The 27,891-nt window shown below is 35.5% G+C and overlaps 1 protein-coding gene and 2 long non-coding RNA genes across 3 annotated transcripts; 1 reads left to right on the top strand and 2 right to left on the bottom strand.

Moving 5' to 3' along the window:
- Positions 1-266: 266 nt before the first annotated feature.
- On the top strand, positions 267-826 carry LOC113293641. The gene is made up of 2 exons (XR_003332419.1): positions 267-372; positions 500-826. It is a non-coding gene; the product is annotated as an uncharacterized LOC113293641 (long non-coding RNA).
- A 2,433-nt stretch (positions 827-3,259) lies between these two features.
- Positions 3,260-4,474, bottom strand: LOC113293640. Its single transcript, XR_003332418.1, has 3 exons — positions 4,221-4,474; positions 4,091-4,130; positions 3,260-3,389 (listed from the first exon to the last, which is right to left on the bottom strand). It is a non-coding gene; the product is annotated as an uncharacterized LOC113293640 (long non-coding RNA).
- A 7,400-nt stretch (positions 4,475-11,874) lies between these two features.
- Positions 11,875-12,776, bottom strand: LOC113296371. Its single transcript, XM_026544679.1, has 3 exons — positions 12,713-12,776; positions 12,513-12,563; positions 11,875-12,458 (listed from the first exon to the last, which is right to left on the bottom strand). Exons 1-3 carry the CDS (start codon positions 12,774-12,776, stop codon positions 11,875-11,877), a joined length of 699 nt encoding a protein of 232 aa, XP_026400464.1.
- Between the last annotated feature and the right edge of the window lie 15,115 nt (positions 12,777-27,891).

Below are 27,891 nucleotides of genomic sequence, written 5' to 3'. Positions count from 1 at the left end.
ACCAAATTGAATGTGTCGCTCGGATTTTCGTCGCCGATGACTTATTTTCTTGTAGTGTGATATTCCATAAATAGAGGGAGTAAGATTCAAATATTGATATTGGACCAAAACAAATTTCTCTCATCAGTTCTTATCACAGGGAAAATCTTTCTAATAAATGCTAAGGGATTGTCACAATCTTTTTCTTATTGATTATGTTTATAAATGTTATAAATAGATGATCTCACACTACTGCAAAGGTACATCTATTATTTACCTTGACTAAGAAAAAACAGCTAATCATCTTCTTCTTTTTTGCAATGGCCACTTCTAATATCAAGCATTTGGGTCTTGTTTTACTTCTTCTCACGACTCTATTATCCCTCAGCCAAGGTATTTTGTTATAAGATGATTCAATTGGTTTGATCATTATGTTTTTGAGAAATGATATCGAAAAAGTATGATTGCTGTCATCGTCAAAAGTGACTAATGATTATTATTTGTTTTTCCTTTTGTATAGCAAGTAGAGACATATCAGAGATGGGAGAAATCATTACTTCAGGGAACAGTAATGTTTATTTTTCAGGATGCGTCCCAAGAAAATGCGATATAGGAAAATGTTGGTGTTGCGTTTACGAAAAAGACATGTACCAAGGATGTGCCAAGGAAAAGGATGGGTGTATATCTAGATGCCATAAACCACCTAAAAGAGCTTAATTAGTATGAATTAGCAATACTTCTTTTTATCCAAGATCAATGGTAATAAAGTATCCTTACTTCATCTTCCATATTACCTAGCATGTAATACATCTCATTCTTATCAATAAAAGGCAAATGTCCTTGAGAAGTTGCAATGATTTCATTTTTGAGTAAACAAGGTCGGTTAGACCGTGCACTGCACATATTGGTGTCCTTAAAGGTTAGACCGTGCAATGCAAAACCTTCATCAAATCTTCTTTTATGAATTCCCAACAAACAATAAAGAACTTCATAGGAAATCCATCACTACAAAAAAATTGACCAAAGGCTACTTGACCAATGGTAGTGGCCTATTCAAATCTTTAGTTGCGTATCACTTTATGCATTTAATGTTAGTTGCCCGGACGTAGTGGCGTAAGAGGGTGTTGTTTATGTTTAAAGCAACAAGTTTGCAATGGTTAGTTGGTCGCCATGTCTAAAGCTACTAGTATGTCTAGTTGACCAACAGTTGTCACATAATAGGTAAAGCCACTAATTTGAGTAGCTGCCAAGTTATTAGCGAAAACACTAAAGCATTTATAATCTTGTAGTGGTTTAATAGATATTGCATTCAGAGGTTCATCTAGTAGCCAACAATATAAAACCACTGGATTCTGTAGCAGGTGGTTTACATGCGTAATCATTTAATCCACTAATTTTTTTTGTCTAGTGGTTCAATAGGTTACGGATATAAAATACTACATGTATTGGTACTAGCTAACCTTGCTTGCAAAAATCTACGCAACTAAGTTTTAATGGCCTAAATTTTAGAGCTACGAGTATCTGTAACAGCTTATTAGTTAAAGCTACAATTTTTAGCTGCTCAATTACCGATATTATCATTTATTCAATTACCATATCTGTTGCCGTAATTTCTGCGGTTGATAAAATTTTATTTCCAAATTGAAAGATCGGTGCCATTACTGTCACTATTATTTAGTTAATTGCCTTAATTATCGTTCTTATCATTTAGTTAATTGCCATATTTTTTGCCGTAATTTTTGCGGTTAACAAATATTTTATTTCCAAATTGAAAGATCTGTGCCATTATTATTACGATTACATAGCTAATTGCCTTACTTTTCGCCATATTTTTTTTGGGTCAAGAAATTCCAATTTAATGGGCCTGGGATGAATCTTAACAAAATTACATATACTATTAGAGGGGAAAATTATTCAATGAACAAGGAGGTTTTTATGAATAAAACACTAGATATTTAATAAATTTCAAATACAAAATATATATGTTTTTTTTTCTAAGATAATACAGTGGTTGCGACGAATGACATCAAAACAAATTCTAAAAATACAACAATGACATCATATTAAGTGAACCTTAAAGACAAAAAATGGCCAACACATAGTGGCAGTCCGACGCACACCTGACAGAAACCTTTTTCAGTTGGAGGCCTGGAGATGGCTTTCTTTGAAAAGCAGGAGGAATGACTGTCCAATACAAACGCCATGACCCATCCTAGTTTTACTGTTCAGCATCATGAACAACATTAGCTCATCAATAGATAAAATGAGCGAATAAGACTGTTGTATCTTGAAGATCTGATACATAAAGTAATCATCCGATCCCTTAACAGATTTGGTTTCTACAAAGTGTAATATCCTGCACCAAAAGATTTATGAGCAATTGCTATATTAGCACACACAAAACACACTCAATAACAAAATAGCCAAACAAAATCAAGAACCGTATGAAATTCAAAAAGCAAATAACATCTATCTATAACAGAACTTCATTTTCACTTCATCACTTAATACTAGACGACTGTTGCAGCAGTCGGGACCAACGAACAAACAAAAGCTAGACAAAATAAAAACTAAGCTTCAGCAACATCTGCGAGTTTGTAAGAACTACTCATTTATGATTTATCAACTAGAGTTGATAGTGTTCAACTTTTAAAGTAGGCATCTGGAATTATAGTGTACATCCTGAAATGGTGGTTCAAAATTGAACTTTGAGTGTATGATATCCTGAAAGTATAATTTAGCTTACATCTTGAACTTGTCATATTTACTGAAATGGTAAGAGATTTGATTAAAGTGTATGATTTCAAATAGCCAAACAGCTGTATGATTTAGTGGATTTTAGTACCTTCTTCATGTAGTTTTCAACAAGCCATGGTACTTCAGTGGATTTTCAACTGGACTCTTGAACCAACCAAAGGTAATTCCCTTCCCAACATGTCCAGTGACCAGCTGAAAAAGGAGAGTTGAATCTCTTGACTCCATGCTGCAACACCCAATAAGTGATTAGGAAGACAGTAAGTAGATACAAATGCATAAAAATGAAGAAATTAATTTATAGTTCCTGGCAATATATGTCTGATTTATCCAATTAGTTTTTGATCCAAAATTGTGCACAAAGCAACCATAATAGAGATCCCAAAACTTTATTGCAATCAAAATTAGTGGATTAGAGGAAGAAAAAAAGATTAAAATGGCACCTGCAGGAAGCAATAACAGATATTGATATTTACAACTATATACTTTGGTGTTGCAAAGAATGGCCAAGATTCCGTAATCTGGGTCCTTATATAAGTGCCTATCAATTCCCATGAACTGCAGTTCAAAATTCCACGTAGATGATGATTGCGATATTGAATGTCTTAACACCGGCTGTTTTCGGTTATGGCATGTTTTTACGTTGTTGACTATTCCTGGAAGGACCGTATACACCTAGGTCAGTTTATGCAAACAAACTTTCAAGGCTACGAAATTCTAAGTCCAGCAGTGTCAAGAAAAATAACAACCATGCTTCAAATAAGTACACCTCACAGGGTTAAAGAATGACTCCTACTAGTCTACCCTACATACAGAAGACACATTATTACAGACACCATAGAAAATTACTCGATTAAAACCAACTAAATTCTTTCTTTCCAATAAATTGCCAAGCATTTTTTGTGCATAAAACACAAAATTGAATCTTAAAATCAAATGAATATACGTCGATAAATTCAAATCATCACATAAAATCAGTACTACAACAAACCCATCTCTTTACACAATGAAACAGCATATAAATGAAATAGAGTAATATAGAGATTAGGAGAAAAATAAATTAGGATATTGTATCTTCACCATACATTGAAATCGATAGCATCAGCATCAACGAAAACGATATAACATATGATTTTTAATAACCTCTTCAAATGGATTTGATTCATAACAGTGAATCAGTGAGCAGGAAAAAAAATGAGTAGCAGGAGCCCTACAAAGAATAAGACCATGGTAAGGTCAACGACTAGCGTTTTCCTTTCCGTTGCTAACCTTTAAACATCATAGAACGGATCAGAGAATAAATCTAAGCATAGTCCCGGCATAATGAAAAACATGGGAGATGAAAAGAAAAACTGACCTGTAGCCGGTCTTTGATTTTAGCTCTTTCGTGGAAAAATCTGTGGAAAAGACATTCTCAAATCGTTTAGAATCATGAAGGAATCATAAATAATTGTTTCGAACAACCAATGTAAATAACCAAAACTCACCGCCATTTAAACTTCTAACAATCCCTAAAAATCTTTATACAGAGCAAAATTGAAGAACTGAAAAGTGAAAAACTCTAAAAAGCATAATTTCGGTGCTGCTGGAATTACTGAGGTGTGAGGTTACTTCGTTTTTATTGTTTGAGATGGTGCTTGTCATGGTGGTGGTGAGGGAAATGGTGAATCAGTGATGGCGGCGTGAACCACAATAGATTTTTTTGGTTTGGTGGTAATGAAGAGATGGAGAGCGAGACATGCCGTTAAGTGCAGCGTTAGGGTTTTGTTCAATATTTCGGTAAACGCAACGCATAAAGTTTTGATGTTTGATAAGTATAGTTTTACACGTGGATATCAAGATAATTAGTAGATCTTTTACCAACTAATCTTACCGGTCATTTGGGGACCATGTTAACAGTCAAGCACGTAATCTTATAGCTTCTCCGATGGTGGTTGTGTGTGTTTCCTAGGTGACAACCCAAACAAGACATCTCATTCCAATTTTTCCTTAAATTTAGGGGGAAAAAACATTTCATCCCAGTGGTTGTTGGTGATTTTTATGAATTAAATGCATTGTTTATTTTTAATAATTTTAGATTTTATTACTCCTAAAGAGGGCATTCAATATATTGAATTAATTTTAGGAAGCAAAAGCTTACTAGGATAGCTTGACATTGTCAAGGTGAATGTCTAAAACTTAACATTCACCTTGACAATGTCTAACAAAAATTAAGTCATGTCATCTTCACATTGATTTAAAAAGTTGGGTTGGAGAAGATTTTTAGGGAAAATGAATGTCTATCCTATATGGACTTAAACATTCTTCACATACATTCCATTGGAGAAGCTCTTACCAACGCATAAGATTTTGAGTTACCAAGCAAATTCAAAAATCCTTTATGAGATTTTAGATCACGGGTATGGTTTTTTTACCAATCAAGATGATTTTTCTCTACGATACAACTGGGTTTGGGTAGGGCTTAATGATCAATCAAAGTGATAATTTTCTTTTTCTTTACAATACAATTGGGTTTGGGTTATATTTTTTGGTAAGATGCATATATACCGTATTGGTAGTACCTGATTTTGACCAAGTATAAACTTTTGGTTAAAGTAGTCGATTTTGAGTCACCAATTAAATTCAAAATTCCTTTGTGAAGTTTTAAGTGATGAGAATGGTTTTTGATCGATCACAATAACAAATTTTGCTTTACGAAGCATTTGCCTTTGGGTTAACAAGAAGTTTTGGTGCAAAGATGCATACTATACATGGTGATAATAATATGGTTCTTCCGATCAACTCACTTTAAGTTGAAGTGGTTGATCTCAAGTCACGAGGCATTATTGAAAACCTTGTTAGATTTTCGGTGTCGATTACGGTTTTGCACTACTTAATGATGCAAATAATGATTTTTCTAAAATGTTTCTTTGGTTCAAGAGATAAAGGTGAGCATGGACAGGTTTTCACCTCATCCGCATCCAATCCAATACGTTACGGATTTCAAATTAAGCATTTGTATCCAATCCAACATCTAACGGATTTGCAATCCAATGGATGCACGAATGGTCAGATTGGATACAGATAATCTAATGGATTTGTTTTAAATAAAAATTTATAACAAAGAAAACAAAACAAACACAAATGACTTCTTATAAAACCTACATATCCTATATACGTATACAAATACATAAATGCCATGTATAATATCCCAAACAAACAACTTAAGAATTCCCAAATGATCCATGGTGTTTTCTAGAACTATATAAATGCCCTTAATTTAAAGGATATGGATGGCCAACGGATTTTCAAGGTTGCATCCGAACCTGATCCGTAATATGTTGGATCTCAAAAGTTCCATCCACATCCAACCCATTGATGAACGGTCTGGGCATTTTTCCGCAAAAGAACGGTTGGTCCCGGTTAAATCCGCGGATTACGAGCCAAATGCTCACTCATACCAAGAGATACAAAATAAGCAGATAAAAATATGATTTTTTTTACGTAGCTCGACTTATATGGTTAAACGGCCGATTTAAGTCACTGGTCATATTCAAGAAATCCCTTATGATATTTCAAGTCATCAGCACGGGTTTGGTGCTCACAGTAACAATTTTTAGTTTGCAAGGGAATTGGTTATGGGTTATTAACAGTTTTTTTCTTCAGGAGATGCATATTCTGCAAATAAAATTGGACTTCAGTTGATATCATCCGATCTCATTCAAATCTCAAAGATCCACGTAAATTTATATGATTCTGAATTTTGTTAGATGTAATTGCATATCAAATGCTCAAAAATTAACATAGATTCAATTAATTTGATGTTCGAACTTCATTAGATTTGTCTACCTTTCATTTAATACTTACAGATTTATAGAAACTCAAAACACTCTGGATTATGGACTTCACTTGATCCCTTTTCATCTCATCGGATAATAAAAGATTTACATGAATATTTTGGAGTTCGTTTGATCTCACTGTGCAGCTACATAATTCATTCGATTATGAATCTCGAACTATTATGGAAAGTTCGGTACATTATATGGAAGGTTTCAGTATTACAAAAATATTTAGTGTTTGATATATATAGTACGACTTAATTTACAAGTATTCATTTCTTGAATATCATTATACAGACCCTATGGATTATCAATTAATATATATTTCAGTTTTGTTTAATAGTTTCTAGTTCCACTTTAGCAACAACAAGTTTCAACCTAATCTGGAGAGATCGAAGAACCTGAGATATTTATTGGTTTTTCAGTCTGGTACCATGTTAAAGTTTATTGAACTAGAACTCACTAATAGAGAAAACGACAATAAAATTTAACAAAATAGAAATCGCAAACCTTAACTACATAGAAAGCACACTAACAATTATACTATCAAAACTCTATAAACACTAGTATAATCTCATTCTTCATTGATTGGAGAGATTAATCAATCCTAATAACCTTTCAATGTATAATGGACTTCACATTAACATTAGACGTCGTTAAATTACGAAAATAAATTACTTTGTCTTGATATTTAAATATATTACATGAGGTTGAAAAAATTACAAAGATGAATGAACTTATACATATATTACATGAGATTGAACAAATTACATAGACGAATGAACTTGTCTTTGAGTTGACTTAATCAAGCTTCTAAGTACATCTAACGTGATCAACCAAACTAAAATTTGAGAATATTTTTTTTTTTTGGAATCAGTTTATTTAAAATTTTAAGGATCCAATTAGATGCTTCAAATTTCATAATTGGACGAGTTGATTTTGGAATTTACTTATATAAATTTTCAATCATACTTACCAGAGTCCGATAAATTACAAAATCTTAAGGAATTATGGCAAAAAGAATGAATCACCATTTTCACTTACACAAAATGTATAACCATAGGCCAATATTTCGATGGAAAGCCAGAATCTTTTGACATCACGTTTCGATCCGTGTGGTATAAATCTGGCTAATAGAAAGCCAAAATTTCTTATCCACGAATAGACGCAACCCATAGAAGTCATACGGATTGCCACCTTGTCACCTTGTCAAATGGAGGGAAAATTGCGCGCGCAAGATTTGTTGTGGCGCGCTACAAAAATTTGTGCAAAATTATAATTTTATGGTGATTTTCCGATTTATATGTGCTGCCTAAATATTTTGGGCTAGAAATCGCCTATTGAATCCCTAAAGGCTAAAGCAGTACAACTTTCTGAAAACTAATTCTCAAAATTACTATTTTCTCCAGATTTCCCTTTCTCTTTCGATTCTGATTGATTTCAATGATTTGTGAAAAAACTCTTAGTGGGTTTTGTTAATAGAGGCGAAGAAACCAAACATCAAGAGATCAGTTTTATGGAGTAGTTATCAGAGAAGGTTATTCTCATTATTTGTCTCGGTCGTCTTTGATTCTTATAATGAAAAGGAATTAAATTATCCATCATCCTCACCAAAATATGTTCAATCCGCTAGAAATCGTTTTTTTTTCTTAGAAAAAAACTCGTTCCTCATGTCTCTGGTGGAGCTAAAGGTAAGAATCTCACTCATGTTTTGTTGTTTCTTGAAGATGCACATATTAATTTTTGATTCTGTTTTTTCACTTTAATTCTCATAAATCTATGACGTTAACTGTTTGAAAAAATTACTCTGAGAGTTTTCTAATAGATTTGGTCGATATGATTTTGACAAACTCAATTTTTGACTGTATTTTCAGATGCAGGTTGGATTTTTTATGAAACTGTTTGAATGAGGGTTTGAAGATGAGATGAACTTACAAAACAAAGGGCAGACTCACTCTCGGAATTATTGGTAGGTTCAACACCTCGACTGGCTATTATCAAGTTACAAAACAAAGGGTAGACTGTTCATAACCACGGCTCTTGTTGTCAAGTTTGCAATTTCTAGGTAATAATGCTTCTTCAAATGTTGTCTCATGGATCTATTATCTGAGTGTGCTCAATTTTTTTTTATTGCTAAGATTGATCTGATGTAATGAGGATTAAGTGTTTGCTTCCATTGTTTATGATTTTTTCTAGTTGAGAATATGTTATGTAGTAATTATGGTTTTGAAAATTTTGTGTAAAGCTTCACAACTTTTTTTTTAGCACAATTTTTGTGTGTATTCTGAAAAATTGACTTAGGTTATCCAAATATTGAGGTTCTAGTTATATATAACTTGTAATTTGGTTGAAGTAAAAAGTTGTGTGTGATTTGTTTGTTTCCTTTGAAGCTTAGTTTAGGAATTCTGCTTTCTCTATGGGAAGTCTGCAACTGAGATGTTTTAAGATCCATATTTAACAGAGGTACATTTTTGTTAACCACTTACTATGTTTTATAGGTGCTTGAAATGAACAATTAACAAGTTAATCCGGATAAGGAACACTCCTTACATTGAAGGTAATCTAAAAATGTAGGTTATAATTCTGTATAGTGATCCATCAATATTGCAGCAGTGATGCTCCTCCGCTACTTTGTGCCTCCGTCCTGTCATAATGCATACTCTACATTCTCACAAATTTCAATATATCTAGGCATATGACATTGAAGTGCCTAATTGTGGATGATATTCTGTGCAGAATGGTCCGAGACATATCCAGTCATAATGGCAGCTTAGGTATTTGTTTTGATTCAGTAATTGACCGTTAGTTATTTCTCTTTTGGTAATTATGTCTAAAGTAAATTGTGTTTTATTGGAGACATTCAAACTCTCTAGGTCAGGTGTCTATGACAATAAGAAATGTCTTGTTTTGAATGATTTTATACACGAAAGTACATTGATGTAGTCTTATTTTCTTCAAGGCAAAAGTGTTTTCTAATAATTTTGCAGACCATTGGTTCACTTTCTATTAATTGTTGAGACCATTGGTTCTCTTTTTATCTGTCATTTCTAACTCTTCGTGACTTTACGACGACCTCTCATGACTATGGTTAGATTTCAATGATTGCCTAGTTGTATTTTACCTTAGATGTGTAAGATACAGTTTCTATATGCCTTTTCTGAAATTTGAAAAATAAAGGTTCTCTTGAAATGCATTCATGTAGAAGGTATCGTGCCTTATGGGTTTCGCTCACTCAACCAATTTATTTTTCCTGATATAAGAATGCATCAGTTGTGCAGTCCAGACTTCTTCCTTAATCCCAGTAAATGGAAACACTACTTTGGTTGGCAAGAAGGGGACACATATACAGCCTACGTTCTTGTGATGAATGGTGGTGAAGACAAGGAATGGCGACTTTTACCATCATTGTTCCCTAACACTTTTACCAGATTGCGAATCTCTGAATGAAGCTATTCTTAAGGCTTCAGAATCTCATATAGGCTATAGCGGAGGGTTTTGATGTAAATGTAAGTTCTCGAATTTACATTCACTTCTGCCAGTGTTACTCTTGTGTTTCATGACCATTCCCATTTTCTTGACAAAATATGTTGCTTATTTGTGATTTTTCCTTCCACTACTTTTTTTTGGGAATCTTTTAGATGTACGTAATGGAGAAGTAGATAAAAAGGGAAAACTACTGGGGCAAGAAGATGTTCCTGAGTTGTCAACAAATGTGAGTTCTTAAAATTTACATTCAATCTGCCGGTGTTACTCTTGTATTTCGGTTCCATTCTTAATAACTTCTTTGGATGTGATCCTATTTTTGTTTAGTATGAAATTTATTACTCATTGTGTTTATGTTGTTTTTATGTCAAGTCGCAAGGCCATTTTTGGATTCTTGAGTTTATTCTACTATTAAATATCTTTGTGGTTATTCAATTCTAACTAGTGTATTGTTGATAAGTAATATGGGGATATATGTGAAGATTTGGTTTGGGTATTGAACATAGAGAGTACTCTGTGTTAAATAGAGAACTGTGTGCTAGCAGTTTGTCATCATTGTTATAAAGTAAGCCTTAACTGCCGATCTTTTTGCAGATCATAGGAGCGAAGCAATGGTATTCAAGTTATTTGATAAACTATCTTATGAGTATTGCAAAAGATCACAATGAAAATTTAGATGACTGACGTTCAAATCCAAAACCATCAGCCATGGAGAAGTAATAGCAGCCATCAAAAGACAAGATGATATGATGAACACGATGAGATTGAATTTGACGATGATATGGGATTCTGATAGTCTGCAGTTAGGGAAGGCGCAGTAGTGAAGTTTTTATTTTTGTTTATGAATAATTTAACTCTTTTCTGTCTTGTTTGTTGTATGGAACTTTTGAACTATGGAAACTGAAACTGATGCCCAAGACTCTGTGACGTATGAAACTTTTCTTTTCTTTTTAAGAAAATTGTTACAACTTCAGTAGAAACTACAGCGTATTTTGTTTATTAAGCTATACACAGGAGCATCATATTTTTTAACTTTTGGTGATTGAAGTTCAGGCCTTGGCCTTCATTATCTCTAATAATGACTCTTTAGACGAGGAAAGACCAGATTGATTCCATAAAACAACTTTTGTTTGTCTTCCTTATATTTTTCTTTAAGTTTGATTATTATCACGTAGCACATCTAATTATATTCTAAATCCTCCCGAGAAGAATAACTCCCAACATGGTTAAACATATTAGGAATTTCATTATGGAAGTCAACCTTGGTAAGGCTCAAGGACCCTATTATTGGACAGTATGATGGTGATGCAGAATAAGAGAACTCGTTACAGTTATTTGTCACTTACCTGCTTGTTTGAGTTCCGATAATGAAATTTGATTTACATTTCTTTCATAGTAACTGCTTAGCTCTATCTGCTAACAGAGTTTTCAGTCAGAATTCATTTACGCAAGCCTATTACTTAAACTAGTTATCTCGACTCTTCAGTTAAGCTACTAAGATGTTTAAGTTGGTTCCTGAGAGTAGCTAAATGAATATGCCTATTATAGTTGGTATAGTTAGTTCTTAGAAGTTTGAGCAACTAGGCTTACTGGTAGTGGCGTAACTTTAGCGGCTGAAGAGGGGATTAGGAGACTAGTGTCTTACCGTTGGTTTTCTCCGAGTGGTTGAATGTCTCAAGCCACTAGTCCGTTTGTTAAGATGGCCCACAATAATTGCTAATGGGGTATAGAAACTATAGTTGCTTACAGTTTAGTATCTTAAATTAATATGCACCCCTAGTGGCCTAAAATGTTATACAACTAATCTTTTTTTGCTGTTGAAAATTTTAGTAGCCTTTGGTCAGTTTTTTTGTAGTGCATCCGGACCCGGAGCACGATCAATTCCCAAATCTTTAATTGCAATCTTGACTTCCTCTTCACTAAAAGGTCTCTCCAACCAAATACTTGCATTCTTATCAATACGCTTTAGACACATACTCTTGATTCTTGGACGATTGTATGAAATTTCTTTAAAAGCTAACTCAAAATGATTTGCAATACCCAACTTGATTTCTTCCTTGTTTCCGGTCCAACGTCCATTGATACGAAGGTTATTGGTGTTGTTAAACGCTCTATGACCTTTCACTACTCGATGAAAATGTTTTGTGTTACGGTCACCATCTCTAAAGTATCTAATTCTTGATTTTTGTCTCAACATTATGCTTTGACGACGATGAGCCACCTCAAAATCCACTTTAGCCGTCACAAGCATGTCTTCTTCAACTTCGGTGAGACCCCTATCATCATATAAATCATCCAATTCTTTCAACTTGGTTAGAGACGTGTCAATAGACCTATCAATGCTCCCAAAGACTTCTCTATTCCACACTTTTAATTTCTCCTTCAAAGCATTTAGCTTTTTTGCAAAACATTCGCCCGCCGTACCTACAAAGGAAAAATACTCCAACCATTCTTTCAATAAAGGGATTATGTTAGTACCTTCAAGCCAAGATAATTGAAATCGAATAGGGAAAGTACCCCAATCGGAATCTAATAAGCATAACTCAATAGGAAAATGATCCGAAAAAGGTCTTGCAAGGCGCTTGAAGATGATATTTGGAAAATGATCTTCCCAATCCGGCGAGAAAAGAAAACGGTCAATCTTGCTCTTCTTGTTAGGCGGTCTACTCCAAGTATACTTGGAACCGAAATAGGAAAATCCACAAGATCAAGGTCATTACATAAATCATCAAAGAGTTTCATTGAATTTGACGCTCTACGACAACCTCTATCCTACGTTATCGTTTTGGGATTCCCTTATTTGAGGGAGATAGTGCATCCCCTTGTTATGACAGGGAAATGGATGATGGTGATCACACTCTTCATTATGCTAGTGAGATGGGCCTCAAGTTCAAACATGACCTTATACGAGACACCTTTGTCGATATGTGTTATCGTGTTGTTGTGCCTGCAAGGAAGGAGGTGGCTCTTGGTTTTCTTGCTAATGAGGGTATGGCTTTGAGACTTGCGGAAATCCTGGCTTACAATTGGGATAATGGTCGTGATACGTGTATCGATGTTTTAGGTGTCTCTCCCTTCACTGGATGTGGGGTTCGTTCCTTCAGTCCGGGCTAACCTATCAATGGTGTTGTTGCTCGTAAGCAAGCTAAGTATTTTGATAACTGTAGTGCTCAAGGTTATAATTTTGGTACACAGGCTTTTACTACCCTTGTTGAGTTAGGCCACAAAACCATTGATTTTCTGAAGAGGTTGCGTAATTTTATGGCTAGTCATAATGCTAACGTTCATGTTGAGAATTTCTTTTTAATAGGATTTGTGTGTTATTGAAAAGGGGGTTGGAGCTCATCCTGTAGCGAGATTCCAACCAATTTCTTGAAGAAATCCGATTTTGATTGAGTTGTAATTCTTTTGCACTTATAATTTATATTTGGATTTTATTTTATTACTTTTATTACAGTGATACTTGCAAACGATAAAGAATTTGATATTGATGAGTTTTGGACTCAGATCATTATATCATTACCCACTGACTTTGAATTTTTGAAAACGTGCTTATCAAATTATTATTGTGTATAAATTCAAAAAGGATGTTACAAATTCCTAGGTAGTGTGGAGTTCATAAAAGTTCTTTTGGAGTTCAAATCCTTTTTTTTTTTCTTTTTTCATTTTTGTTTTTTGAACATAATGCAGATTTGTATTGTACCCTTAAGAATACAACAAGAATACAACAACAAAAAAACCGCTAGATTTGAAATTTACTACAATATGTACCTTTGGATCAAGCACCATGGCGCCCATCTTATCCCTGTATGTCCTTAAAAATTCAGGAAAATATAATTTTGATAGGGAACGAAACTCATAATAGATATTAGGTATTTGGAAAAAAGAAATAAAAAATCAAAATTTTACAATTAGACTGAATTATGAGAATTTTAAGAAATTATAGGTACATAAATCCACTATACCAGTTGAATTACCTTGAAGCTAGCTGTGGAAATCTCAACAAGGATAATCCACTCATTATTACAGTATAATGCGGGGAAGCACTTAAAGAGTAGATCTATTATGAGCCCCATGACCTTGACTTTCTTTGATTACCTTGACCGAAGGTACTATTTAGCGTCAAACATACACCCTAAAACCTAACATTCTTTCTTACCTTCCCTCCTCTCTTCAACTCTCTCACTCAAGCCGTCATAAACCCTAGATCATTAGATCGTCAAAATCCTACTACAGAAAACAAAGATCATCCTCTTGTAATTGCTTAGATCGTCAAATCCTACTCTTAATTCTTAATTAAAGGCATGACTGATCATTAATGGTGTGATGTCAGAGTACGCAAGCTGATTCATGGAGGAATAGGCATCTATTAACTGCAATTGATCCCCTTTCTTTCCAGTGTCAAAAAAGACATCACGTTCCACTGAAATGATTTCATGATGATTTCCACAGCTAGCTTCAAGGTAATTCATAAGTCTATCCTTTTTTTTTTCCTTCCCAACATATGAATCAAAGCTATTATTATATTTAATGAATTGTAATGTGAAGAAAAATTCCTAATTTTTGGTTCAGATGCAGGATGATTTGAAGTAATTGAAATACTTTAAGTGTTTTATCAGCAAATTTAAGAACCTGAAACATGTGTTAACCATTTTCTGCAAACTAGTTTCAGAAGACAGATGATTACCATATTGGTTCAAGTTGGATTTTGGTACGAGTTTATCTATTCTCCCGACATCCACTTGGTGGGAGAAGGAAACGATGTTGCCAGGATTGATAAAGTCTTGCTGAAATTCGAATGTGGGGAAAAGAACATTCAGAATCCAGTTTGAATAAAGATTATATGGGGCATTATGAGCTCAGCTAGAAAATGTGAAAGAATGATTTTGTTAGGATTCCAACAAAATCCAAGGTAATCATTTTTATATCCCTGATAGAAGGTATCTCATTTGAATTACTACATATTTGAACCTTGCTGGTATATTATGAGTATGTAGTTTTACTTTTACAGAATTGAGCTTTGCTTGTATATTATAGACCTTTCATATTGGTTGTCATGCTAAGATTTTAGTGGTGTTTTACACATTACGTTACCGCACACAAGAAAACACTGGTTAGTTGCAGTCCGTGGTGTGTGGGGGCTTTTTTAGTTATGTATTTTACTTCTAGGTGTTCATATGATCTGTTTGGCTATTGATAGTAGTTTCAGGAGCCTGAAAAGGCATTCAGTTTGACATGATAGTAGGTTATAGCCATAAGTCAATGCTGGATTATATAACTCAGTTGAGAGGTGGATCATAATCATTTCATTCCCTGTATCAAGATTTAGTTGCTGCTGGGAATGAGGTTAATCTCTTCAAAGAGTGTCCAAGTGACGGTAGAAATTGAAGCAACAACTCCAGCTTCAAGGTAATTCATTTGTATACCCTTGTTTTCATGCCCATTAACATTTCAATCAAAGCATCTGCCCCAATTGAAATGGTGTCATACTTAAAGAATTTGGGGGTCCTTATTCATTAGGATTTAGGTCGTGAATTCAGCGGTGGCTGTTTTCGGAGCCTAGGAATCAATCATTATTGTAACTATGATTTTTCCTCTCAAATACTCAAGATTTACCCTCTCCACACAGAATTGGTATGTAAAACACAACAACATTAAGTTTATTGTTTAAGTATGACCCCCTTTGTTTTGTATGTGGAATTCATTTAGTTTCTTAGTATTGATTGTGAACCATTGTATTCGGCAATTTTGTTGTGTGGGGATGCTGTTGAGTTGGGGGTGTTACTATTTCGGATTGATGAGTCGTCTGTCCACTTTGTAGGTTATTTATCGGATCTGCCATTGCAATGGTTAGGGATTGCTATATAGTGAAGGATGATTTAGATATTTATTGACGGATGATTTAGATATTTATGGTGTAAGGTACATCTGAGTGTCTTGGAATAGGTTTATTAGCTCTGCACCAGGAAGTTGAGCAAAGATCTGTATGCCATACTTGGTTTTGAGTGATAATAAAATTTGTTCTTCTATGGGTTTGCCAGGGAATATTAGGGTATAGCCGTAAGTGACGCAAGATTACATAATTCAGTTGAGTGTTGGATTACACTTACATATTACAGCAACATAGATTTTGTAGAGTTTGTATTACAAAATTACAATCCAGTAAACTGAGTTTCTCTGATTCTGCCTCAATTTCAGTACATCTCCTAGGCTCATTCTGGTGTTGAAACATACTCATATGAATTTTCTTAGGGTTTATTCCTATCTAAGCATTTCTTTTTCTTACTCTATTAACATTTTCTTTATAAGGTTGCTGGTATTTTGTTCTTGATGTGAACTTATTCAACTAATTGTCTTTATTTTCTTTTGCTGCATCTGGTCTGGTTTAAAGAGATATGGAATCATGAATAAATTGGTCTATGATGTAGTGATGTTCGCATATAGAACTTGTTGAGAGAAAGGAGCCGGGAGGGAAATGGTGTAAATGTCAGTTCCTTGGTGGAGACTTATGGTTTGGGTTATCTCTTTTTGGCTTGGCTCGAGTCATGACAGGAATTGTATAAGTGAACTTATTTGCTTTACAAACCCCAGTCGGGGGAGATTTATAAATCCGAGCCGCTATGCGCAATACGAAAACCACACAAGCAATGAAACACAAATGCGGAAATAACACAACTATGACGATATGAAAAGCAAACAAACAAACACCGGCAATTACGTGGAAAAACCCCTCCAAGGTGAAGGGTAAAAACCACGGGCGAATCTTCCACTATAATCAAACAATGGGTTACACACAACTCCCAATTTGGGGATACACTCTTCTTCAAGGTGCATATAGCACTTGGATAACAATTTGCCTAAATTACACTCACTCCAAAGGATGAATCAACAATTCGTTCAACAATAAGATGAGATTCACTATTAATTTTAGAATAGCAAGAATAAGAGATACTTACTACTAAGGTTTTAACAAACCCTAGATTTTCCCCCTTTTGAAGAGATATGGAAATTTATCGATCAATCTTTACTACACTAACCAATAGATCATTAACTAAGAATCCTTTCTTCTTCTTCAAAGATTAACTTGAAGATCTCACCAAAAATGAATTCTAATAGTGGTTTCTCACTTTCCCACTTACTCTCTCTACCTCCCTTTCTTTTCTCTTTTGAGAAGATAAACTCGTGGAGGAGAAAAACGCCTCCTGATGCCTTGTTATAACCTAACAAAGGCACTGCTAGTGGTCTCCCTTAAATGGTTAAGGGGATACCTGGACTTTTGCACCCATACGGAGGGACAGGCCCATCAACCCCGTCTGCTTTACATATTTTCTAAGCCTAAGAGAATTCGTAAAGTTCTTTTCTCCCCAGCACATAACACCAAGCATGGATAACGACGGTCCTGAATCCGCCGATTCCGTAAATGCTTTACTCATTTCCTGATCTTATAACTTGCATCACCCCAAACGTAGAAAAAGTCTATATTTTCAGTTGCATGTACATATATCTGCAGTGAATATTTGTATTTGATTGTTTTTAGCCAGTGGTTACTGCATAAACTGGAATGCCTGTATTCTCTGTTTTTTATCTTATAGCTTCCCATAGCAGTTTTTTCGTGCTCACTTAGGCGTTGAAATGATTCCAAAATAAGGAATATTAATAATTCTATCGCATTTCAATTTTTTTCTTGGCCCACACAGCAGGATAGCTGTGGGAAAATGACTAATGATTAATTTAGTTTGCCCGAGTCGTAACCTTTTTTTGTTGGCCTGGATTAATCGCCTACGCCAAACTTTAAGGTTCTAGAATGACTCATCGGTGAACCAACTTATTATATTGAAGGAGGATACGGTCACATGACTCATCTCACGCTATCTCACATGACTTTCTCCATCTTCAGATTTTTAAATGTACACGATCTGGATTTTTTAGTGTTTTAGACTCAATCGCGGGTCGCTTGTACCCATTAGCTTAAAACCTTCTCTTTTTATTTGTTTTCGTCTCCCTTGAAGATATTCTCTCGCTCCTCTGATTTTTACAGACACAAAATCCGACTGTAATTAACATACTCACTTCCCTACCCTTACAAGTTTTCAAGATCAGAGGTAAGAAAAACATGATCAATCATCAGTATTTTACATCCATCGAGCAGCTCCAAATTACTCGCACCAAACAAATTCCTTCGGTGACTAGCTATGAATCTGTGGATAACATCAATTTCCATGTATTTTGTGGATCAGTGTAGAAATTAGAAAAACCCCCAAATTGAGAACCTTAAGAAAAATGGAAACCTTTCAAAGAAATAGATACCGAAATTAGAAAAAACCCCGAATTGAGAACCTTAAGAAGAATGGAAACCTTTCAAAGCAATTGATACCAATTTGATAGATGTTAAAGTCTGCGGGCATCCAACTCAAAACCAATTGGCAATGTGTGGAGCGGCCCTTCCATATTATATTTAAGTTAATTAAGCGTATTATAGCGATGTGGGACAATTTGTCCTTTCACACGCCCCCTCACGTGTAAGGCCAGTTACTGGGCCTCACACGTGGACCTACGTACGAGCTACCAGTCCGTCGTAACAGGTGTACACAGGTGAGTGACTAAATCAGGGGGTAACACCTCGGCCAGTATCGGCACTGACCTACACCCCATGTGTACAAGTGACCTATTAAACACTTCAGCCAGTAACTCGGCCTACACCCGGCATACGCATGTATGGGTCTGGGGCTTAGCTATGATACAATGTTAAAATATGGGCATCCAACTCAAAACCAATTGCCAATGAGTGGAGCGGCCCTTCCATATTATATTAAGTTAACTAAGCGGATTATAGCGATGTGGGACTATTTGTCCTTTAACAACAGAAGAAACTATCAAAGAAGCATAAAATTGTATAAGTTAGACAACTCTTTTGTGAATCATCAATCAGGTAAAAGTTTGCATCAAAAAAATATAAAAAAATCAGGTAATAGTTTTCATGAGATAAAAATAATCGCAATCTAATCGATCATCAATAAAACCCAAAAGATAAATGTTTCTTAATGAATAAACTCTAGAAATAAAATTTCAATGTTGTTGTTCAATCATGATTTTCTACCTTTAACCTTCATGAATTTGAAGGAAGTTGATTAGCAAAGAGAATATCCAGGGGGAAAAGAAATTGAATAGAAAAGAGAGGTTTTAAGCTACCGGGCCACGGGCGACCATCATAGTCCGGAACTAAAGTGTGAAAATCAAAAAAATCTAGACCGTGTACATTTAAAAATCTGATGGTAGAGAAAGTCATATGAGATAGCGTGATATGAGCCATGTGAGCGGATCCGCCCTCTATTATATTTGACTCGATTCTTTTTGATTCGAGCTGAGTGATCAGATATTGGAAAATTTAAGAAACGATTTGACACCTCATTTGAGCCAAATAAGACACTGAGTCAAAATTAAATCTTCCGTTTTTTCAGACAAACGATTTGACACATGATTTAGGCCTAATTGACGCAGAGTCAAATTCAAATCTTCTATTTTAAAGAACTCAATAAACTCTAGTCTAAAGATTCGAGTAGAGTGATCAGACATTAGAAATTTTTTCAAATCATCAGTTTTCTCAAACAAATGATTTGACACTTGAGATAGGCCAAAGCCTAGTAAATGATTTCACACTTAATAGGCCAAAGCCGAGTAAAATTCAACTTATGTTTTCCTTCCGTAATTTTTAAGATATCAATAAAATCTAGGCCGAAGATTTGAATGACTGACCACCAGACACAAAGGCCATGACCTTGACTTTGTTTGACTAGTTTTGACCCAACTTACTATTTAATACTCCAAGAACCCTAGATCCTATTCTTCTTCTTCTCTCTACTTCTTCGTTTTCTCTCCTTTCAACGCCGCCATAAACCATAATATCGCCAAATCTGAGTCCTGTACAATATCGGGATCAAGCAAAAGCTTAGTTTGCTTTCTCATATATCTTCTGGTGGTGATTGTCTCCTTTTCTTTAATGTACAAATGGAATCGTGTAGATTTGTAAGTGATTTCGTATGGGAATATGGAGGGACAACACAACAACACATTAAATCCAATGAGCACAATCATATTTCCTCTCAAAAGTATTACGGAAGAAGATTTTTTTTTTTGATCGGTCAAGAGAAAATTCATTGATAAGAGGTAGTTAAGCGGGGTACCTCAATCCAATGAATACAAGAGGAAATAAAAAAGCGAAGTGCAATTTGCCAAACCCAAAACAACAAGGATCAAGTTCACAAAGGCCGAAATAAAGAGTCCTATTAAGCAATCACCATATTCGCCGTTAGACCTAGCATCGTTGTGTCCGATTCCGCCCAAAGGAAGGCTTGTAGTTTAACGTTTTTAATGAGGCTTACCAAATTTTTCTTTTTGTTTTCAAAGACTCTTGCATTTCGCTCTCTCCATATGCACCACCAAATTGCAACCGGAATGTTATTCCAAATTCGATTAAGTCTTTCGTCACCCCAATTAAACTTCCAAGATTTCACGTTTATGGTGACATTTGAATTATAAGTCCAAGAAAAACGGCATCCTTCAAAAAAGTAATCCCAAATTCTCCGGGTTCTCCAACATTCATAGAATAAATGCAAACTAGTCTCATCGTTTTCGTCACAAAAAAAACATAAGATAGAAACATCCATACCCCTTCTTAAAAGCTTATCCGCCGTCATTATCCTATCATGAGAAAGAAGGCGAAGAAAAAAATTGATTTTGCAAGGATACTCCACTTGAAAGAAGATTTGATATGGATGTTACTTCACTTGAAATGGTATGAGATTATCTTTGCCTAGACATAAACCCCCACCTTATACAACCTTCCCCAACTTCATACATACTAGCCACCACAAACTCCTTGGTCCTTGAAGCTTTATAAGCCAAAGGGAACATATCACATAATTTTCCTTCATCAAGCCAAGAATCTTCCCAAAATCTAGTTTCCTTTCCCGCTCCGATATTGAATCTAATACTTTTGTTGAAATCTTCAAGTTCTTTGTAGATATTAAACCACAAGCTACCACCTTTTGGTCCTTTGGGTTGGAGAGTTTCCCAACCGGTAAATGTTTCTCCAAATTTTTCAACCATGAGCTTCCTCCACAACGCATCTTTCTCTACGCCAAAACGCCACCACCATTTTTTTAGCAAAGCCGAGTTCATTTGATTAGTTCTTCTTATACCAAGACCACCTTTTTCTTTTGGTTTTGAAGCCAATTTCCAACCAATATTGTGAATTCTTTTCCTACTTTCATCATCCCATAAGAAATTTCTCAAAACTTTATCAATTTTCTTAGTTATGGAGCATGGAGCAAGAAAAATAGAGAATAATAAATGGGGAGACTAGCTAAAATGCTTTTGATGAGAGCTAACTTACCTCCTCTTGATATTGTTTTTCCGTTCCAAGAAGTGACTCTTTTTTCGCACAAATTTCAGGAGTTCTTTCCCATTTTTGAGTGCCTCCTACCTTGTCTCCCAAAGGGAGGCCGAGATATATACTAGGAAAACTCGCACACTTGCAACCTAACATGGTAGCATAAGTTTCAACTTCCTCTTCGGCCGCGACACCAAATAAGCTACGTTTAGAGAAATTTATCTTCAAACCCGAAGTTAACTCGAAACAAAGAAGAAGGTAACGAAGGGCATCAACTTGTTCTCTCTTAGCATCAAGAAAAATGATGGTATCATCGGAAAATTGCAAGTGATTAATTTTTGTTCCCCCCCCTTGACCGAAAAACCCGAGATTTGATCAAGTTCTTGTGCTTTGCTCAACATACAACTTAAGACTTCACCAACGATAGTAAAGAGAAAAGGAGAAAGTGGATCTCCTTGACGTAATCCCTTTTCGCTACCAAAATAAACGCAAGATGACCCATTAACAAGAACCGAGAATTTTGAGAATGTTGTACAATTTCTAATCCAAGCCCTCCAAACACCACCAAACCCCATTTTGAATAAGACTTCATTTTAAAATTTCCATTTCACATTATCAAACGCCTTTTCAAAATCAATCTTGCAAACCAACCCCGGTAACTTTTGACGAAGTCTAGAATCCACACACTCATTTGCAATCAAAACTCCATCAAGGATTTGCCTTCCTTTAATAAACTAGATTGAGATGTTGAGATTAGAGTACGGAGGTATACCTTTAAACGCTCCGCCAAAACCTTTGAGATGATTTTGTACACGCTCCCAATAAGGCTAATAGGCCGAAAATCTTTTACTTCTTCAACGCCCACCTTTATAGGGATAAGGCAATAAAATTATTTTTCAATGACTAATGAAGAACGTTGTTGTCATGAAATTCTTTGAAAACCTTCATCAAATCTTCTTTTATGAATTCCCAACAAACAATAAAAACTTCATAGGAAATCCATCCGGACCCGGAGCACGATCAATTCCCAAATCTTTAATTGCAATCTTTACTTCCTCTTCACTAAAAGGTCTCTCCAACCAAATACTTGCATTCTTATCAATACGCTTTAGACACATACTCTTGATTCTTGGACGATTGTATGAAATTTCTTTAAAAGCTAACTCAAAATGATTTGCAATACCCAACTTGATTTCTTCCTTGTTTCCGGTCCAACGTCCATTGATACGAAGGTTATTGGTGTTGTAAACGCTCTATGACCTTTCACTACTCGATGAAAATGTTTTGTGTTACGGTCACCATCTCTAAAGTATCTAATTCTTGATTTTGTCTCAACATTATGCTTTGATGACGATGAGCCACCTCAAAATCCACTTTATCCGTCACAAGCATGTCTTCTTCAACTTCGGTGAGACCCCTATCATCATCTAAATCATCCAATTCTTTCAACTTGGTTAGAGACGTGTCAATAGACCTATCAATGCTCCCAAAGACTTCTCTATTCCACACTTTTAATTTCTCCTTCAAAGCATTTAGCTTTTTTGAAAAACATTCGCCCGCCGTACCTACAAAGGAAAAATACTCCCACCATTCTTTCAATAATGGGATTATGTTAGTACCTTCAAGCCAAGCTAATTGAATCGAAAAGGGAAAGTACCCCAATCGGAATCTAATAAGCATAACTCAATAGGAAAATGATCCGAAAAAGGTCTTGCAAGGCGCTTGAAGATGATATTTGGAAAATGATCTTCCCAATCCGGCGAGAAAAGAAAACGGTCAATCTTGCTCTTCTTGTTAGGAGGTCTACTCCAAGTATACTTGGCACCGGAAAGAGGAAATCCACAAGATCAAGGTCATTACATAAATCATCAAAGAGTTTCATTGAATTTCATTAATTTGACGACAACCCTCTCTCCGCCATGTATCTTATCTCATTAAAATCTCCATCGAAACACAAAGGCATCCCATGTAATGTATCTAGCTCCATACAAAAACTTTTTTTCTCATTCACATTGCACGGACCATAGACACCAATTAAAACCCAACGAAAGTTGTCCTCTATACTACGACAAGATATACTTATAGTAAAAACACCTTCAAGAAAGTCATCAACTTCAATCAATCCGAATTCCAAATCAACAAATTCCACCCGATCTTCCATACGAGTTTAATGCAATCCACTCACGGAGTTGCACCCCAACATCGACGCACAATATCATCGGTGGAAGCACTAAGTTTTGTTTCTTGAATCATAAGAATAGGTGGCTTCCACCGTTTCACAAGTTTTTTTAACTTGAAGCTTTATCCGGGTCTCCAAGACCATTAACATTCCAACAAACTATCTTAAACATTTAAATATGGCAACCCAATGAACACAACAACCAAGTCAACAAAACCTTAGTTTGTAACACTAGTTCCCGGACCCATTTCGTCTCTAAAAGACATTCGCATGAGGAAAAATTGAATTGGGACACAAAAATGAGTTCTTTACCTCGAACTCGATCCCGAAATTATTACCGGATTCTTTAAGTTTGCCATAGTACCTTGAATTTTTCATGTAAACCTTTGCGATCTCCAAAGCATCACCAGTCATCGTGCCGCATCTTACTATTGCTTGTTTGTGATGCCACATCTTCACTACCAATAGAATTCTCCTTGTGCATTGAGTTAACTTCATTTTCGTTTGCAATTATCCAATGAGGTAGTGGTCCCTCTTACCAACTCTCCATTTGCAACCTTCTTGCTTGAAATGTCTCAGATAAAGTGTCTGTAAGGTTATGAGATACTTCTTTAGACAATTTGGATTCAGTTTCTTTTTAAGACTTATCAGAGATGAATTGTCCAGGAAACAAGAAATAGAACTCGATGCATGACCACCTAGGCCCAACCCACACGGTACTGAACTAGATACTTCCGCTTCTTTATGAACCATTTTTTGGGAACATGGTTTTTTTTGAGGGGACCATGGTTTTTATTAGGCCACCTTCCCTATAGTTATAAGGGTGTCCTAAAGCTTGAAATGACTAACCTACCCTTAACCTAATTTAATTTAAAACCAACCCAATAACCACCTATAATATATATAACCACCACCTCCTCCCACCACCGCCTCCCACCATTGCCGATTACCACCACCACCTCTGATTATCACCACCACACACACTGATTACTACACCACCACCACCGCCCACCACCACCGTCGATTACCATCACCACCTCCTCCGATTATTACCCACCACACCAACCACCGATTACCACCACCACCTCCGATTACCCCCACCACCACCACCACCACCACTATATTATATAGCTTAATTTAAAACATTAACAAAGATATTCTCACAAACCCATTACTTGTCATTCGTTTTTGGTTGAATGAATGAGAAGTAATCATTAAAATGAGTTGAAAATGGAAGTTACAGAGAGGTTTAATGGAGGTTTTTTTTCAGAGAAAAGTTCGGTTATCAAGAATTAATTTTTTCTTAACCGAACTCAGAGTTCGGTTGATTCGCAAAAAAAAAAATTTTAATCGAACTCCTTGTATTAGAACAACACAAGTCCATAAGTTCGGTTCCTTCGCAAAATAAGGATATCACCGAACTTTAGTTTACGAAAATAATGAGAAGTCCACAAGTTCGGTTCGTTCGCAAAAATGTTAAGTTTTCTTTGTAACGAAACTCTACCTTTGACACTTTGTAACAGAACTCTAACTAATTCGCCAAGAAATAAATTTCGTAGTAACCGAACGTTCGCCTAATTGCATATATAAGCCCAGTTCGGTTGATTTGCAAAATATGTTGAAGTTTGCGAACCAACCGAACTTCTAACACTAGGTTACTTTTAACCTGCAGTTCGGTTGGGAACTTGGTTGCGTTGAAATTTGCGAACTAACCGAACACACAAGATGTACCCAAATAAATTGTTAAGTTCAAAGTTCGGTTACCTACCATTTTATCCTAGGTAACCGAACATTACACTGTACGACCAAAATCTCCATTAACGAGCGAGTTTTGTAACCTGCGTGTTTGGAAAACGTAACCGAACTACACTTTCAGGGGTGTTCGGTTACATGTTCTTGACATATGGTAACCGAACTGGCCCAAATCTACATAAAAAATTTCATTTTTTTTGAAAGTTTGGAGCAATTCAACCAACATTATCTAAGTTTGAAGCATACATGAGTACCCAAATACCCTTCCTCCGGTTGTGGTTCGTAAAATCCATCGTTTTTCATGTTTTCCTTCTTCATCTTCTCTAACTTTACTCTCTCAATAATTCTACTTCTTTAAAAAAAACCATCTGATTTTTTAATCTCACTAATTATCTTTAACTTAATCATCTCACTAATCATTACACTAACTAATTATCACCCAAAATTAATCAGGAGGGTAATTTAGGTATTAATATAAATATCTAGATAAAGGGTGACCTAGATTTACTTCTAATGTCTTTACCCAAAATAAAACCATGGTCCCAAAAAAAAATCATGGTCCCCAAAAAATCGCTCTTCTTTATCTTCATTTAAATGAGAAACTTGTTGCTGGCCCAATGAGAAACTTGGTACTGAACTAGATACTCCCGCTTCTTTATTATGGGAGAAGATACTCCAACGCCGTTATTCTGCAGGTCTTCCATGGAGTGATCCCCTCTAAAATCATGTATGCCAAGGTAATTCAAAGGTGAACTCTTGATTTCGTTCTGAATTAAAGCTCCTGCACTTGGATTCATGTTGGTTGTCATGCTTAAATTCTTTGTGGTTATTTAATTATTAGGTTACTGATAATGTGGAAATTTAGTGGAGGAGCTAATTTGTTCAAAGAGGCACTATGAATCCATCATTATTGCAACAATGATTTTTCCTCTCAGAAAATGGTGATTCCTGTTGTAGAATTTGGTACGTTGAGACAGAACATTGAGTTTATATGGTTCTGGTACATTGTTTAATAGTGCATTTTGCTTTGATTTGGAATGTAAACCTTCTACGTAGTTGTCAGTGTTGATTGTATTTTCCGACTTTGTTGTGCAGAGCTAGAGATGCTGCTGAGTTGGGGCGTTATATTTTTCGATTGACATGAGTGGTCTGTCCACTTTGTAGGCTATCCGAAGTAAATCACTGTATTCAAGTCATCTTAGATTTAATTTCTAGAAAATGTGGTCATATGGAGGTTGGAGCTCAGCTAGAAAGTGTAAGAGATTGGCCACGTGATGGCGATTGGATCTCATATGAATTACCAATTGAGTTTGTAGTTTACTTTTGTGGAACTGAACTCAGCTTGTATGTTATAGATTTCATATTGGTTGTCATGCGAAATTTTTGTGGTTCTTTACTCATTAGGTTACCCCAAGTGTGGGAATTCAGTGGAGGAGCTCTTTTATATATGGAGACACCGAGAATCCTTTATTGCAATTCTGTTTTTTGCCCTCAGATAACTCACCGATCACGAAATTTGGTATGCTGAAACTGAGCATTGAGTTTATATGGTTTTGGTACATTGTGTAATGGTGCACTTTGTATTCAGTATGACTATATTTCAGTATTGATTGTGCACAACTGTATTCGTCCGTTTTTTGTGCAGAGATGATGCTGAATTTGGGGGTTACTGTTTGGTTCGACTGGGTGGTCTGTACATTCCATAGGTTATCCCAAGTAATTCACTTTTGAAGAATCAGTATTTTGTGGGTTTGGCTGTTCACGCAGGAATTCAGATGCTGCTGGGCCGACAAACTTCCGTTGCTTTGGACTATAATGTTACCTGATCTTTTGAAGTTCTTTACTTTCAATTTCATTTGCTAGATATCGCAGACTGCAACTCATTTAGATGATAAAAATGGCTACAAAAGAAATTAAGTGTGTTGCATATTAATTTTATTTTGTGGCCATTTTTTCCATTCCAAATGTGCTGTAGATCTGCTTGCTTTATCCAGTAAATGAAATTGAAAATACGAACTTCAAAAGTTCATTAAACATTTGTGTCCCGCGCATAAATACTCTAAATGTAAACAAGAAGAAAATAGTTTGTTACATGTTTTGAAGTTTACAGAAGACATGTCACCTTAAATGCGTACCGAGGTAGTGTCTTATATGGGATCAAGTTTATTGAAGTTCTACAGTTGCATTATCCCCATTTCTCCTTATTTCCATCTTAACATTAGTCAGTAATGCAGAAAACAAGCTCATTTACACAACTGGTGAATTGCTGCATGTAAATTATCTTGAATTTACCCGAAGTCAGCTGTTATGACACAGCATTGCTATCATAATGCAACCCTGGATATTAAAATAGTTTAGGCTTCAGTTGGGCATGGTTGATGCTAGACATTAAAACCGTTAATCGATTTTACGGGTTTGTGGCGTTATCTATGGGGAAATTACTGTTGTGTGATAGTACTGCTAATCTTCTTTAAACCTTAATTCTACAAATGTAAACACCGATTCAGGTTTTTTAGGCTTAAATGGGGATAATTTTA

The sequence above is a fragment of the Papaver somniferum genome, chromosome 7 (assembly GCF_003573695.1).
Source record: "Papaver somniferum cultivar HN1 chromosome 7, ASM357369v1, whole genome shotgun sequence".
NCBI classification, from domain to species: domain Eukaryota; kingdom Viridiplantae; phylum Streptophyta; class Magnoliopsida; order Ranunculales; family Papaveraceae; genus Papaver; species Papaver somniferum.
The sequence above is the reverse complement of the archived record's forward strand: the minus strand, read 5'-3'. Positions and strand labels throughout refer to the sequence as shown.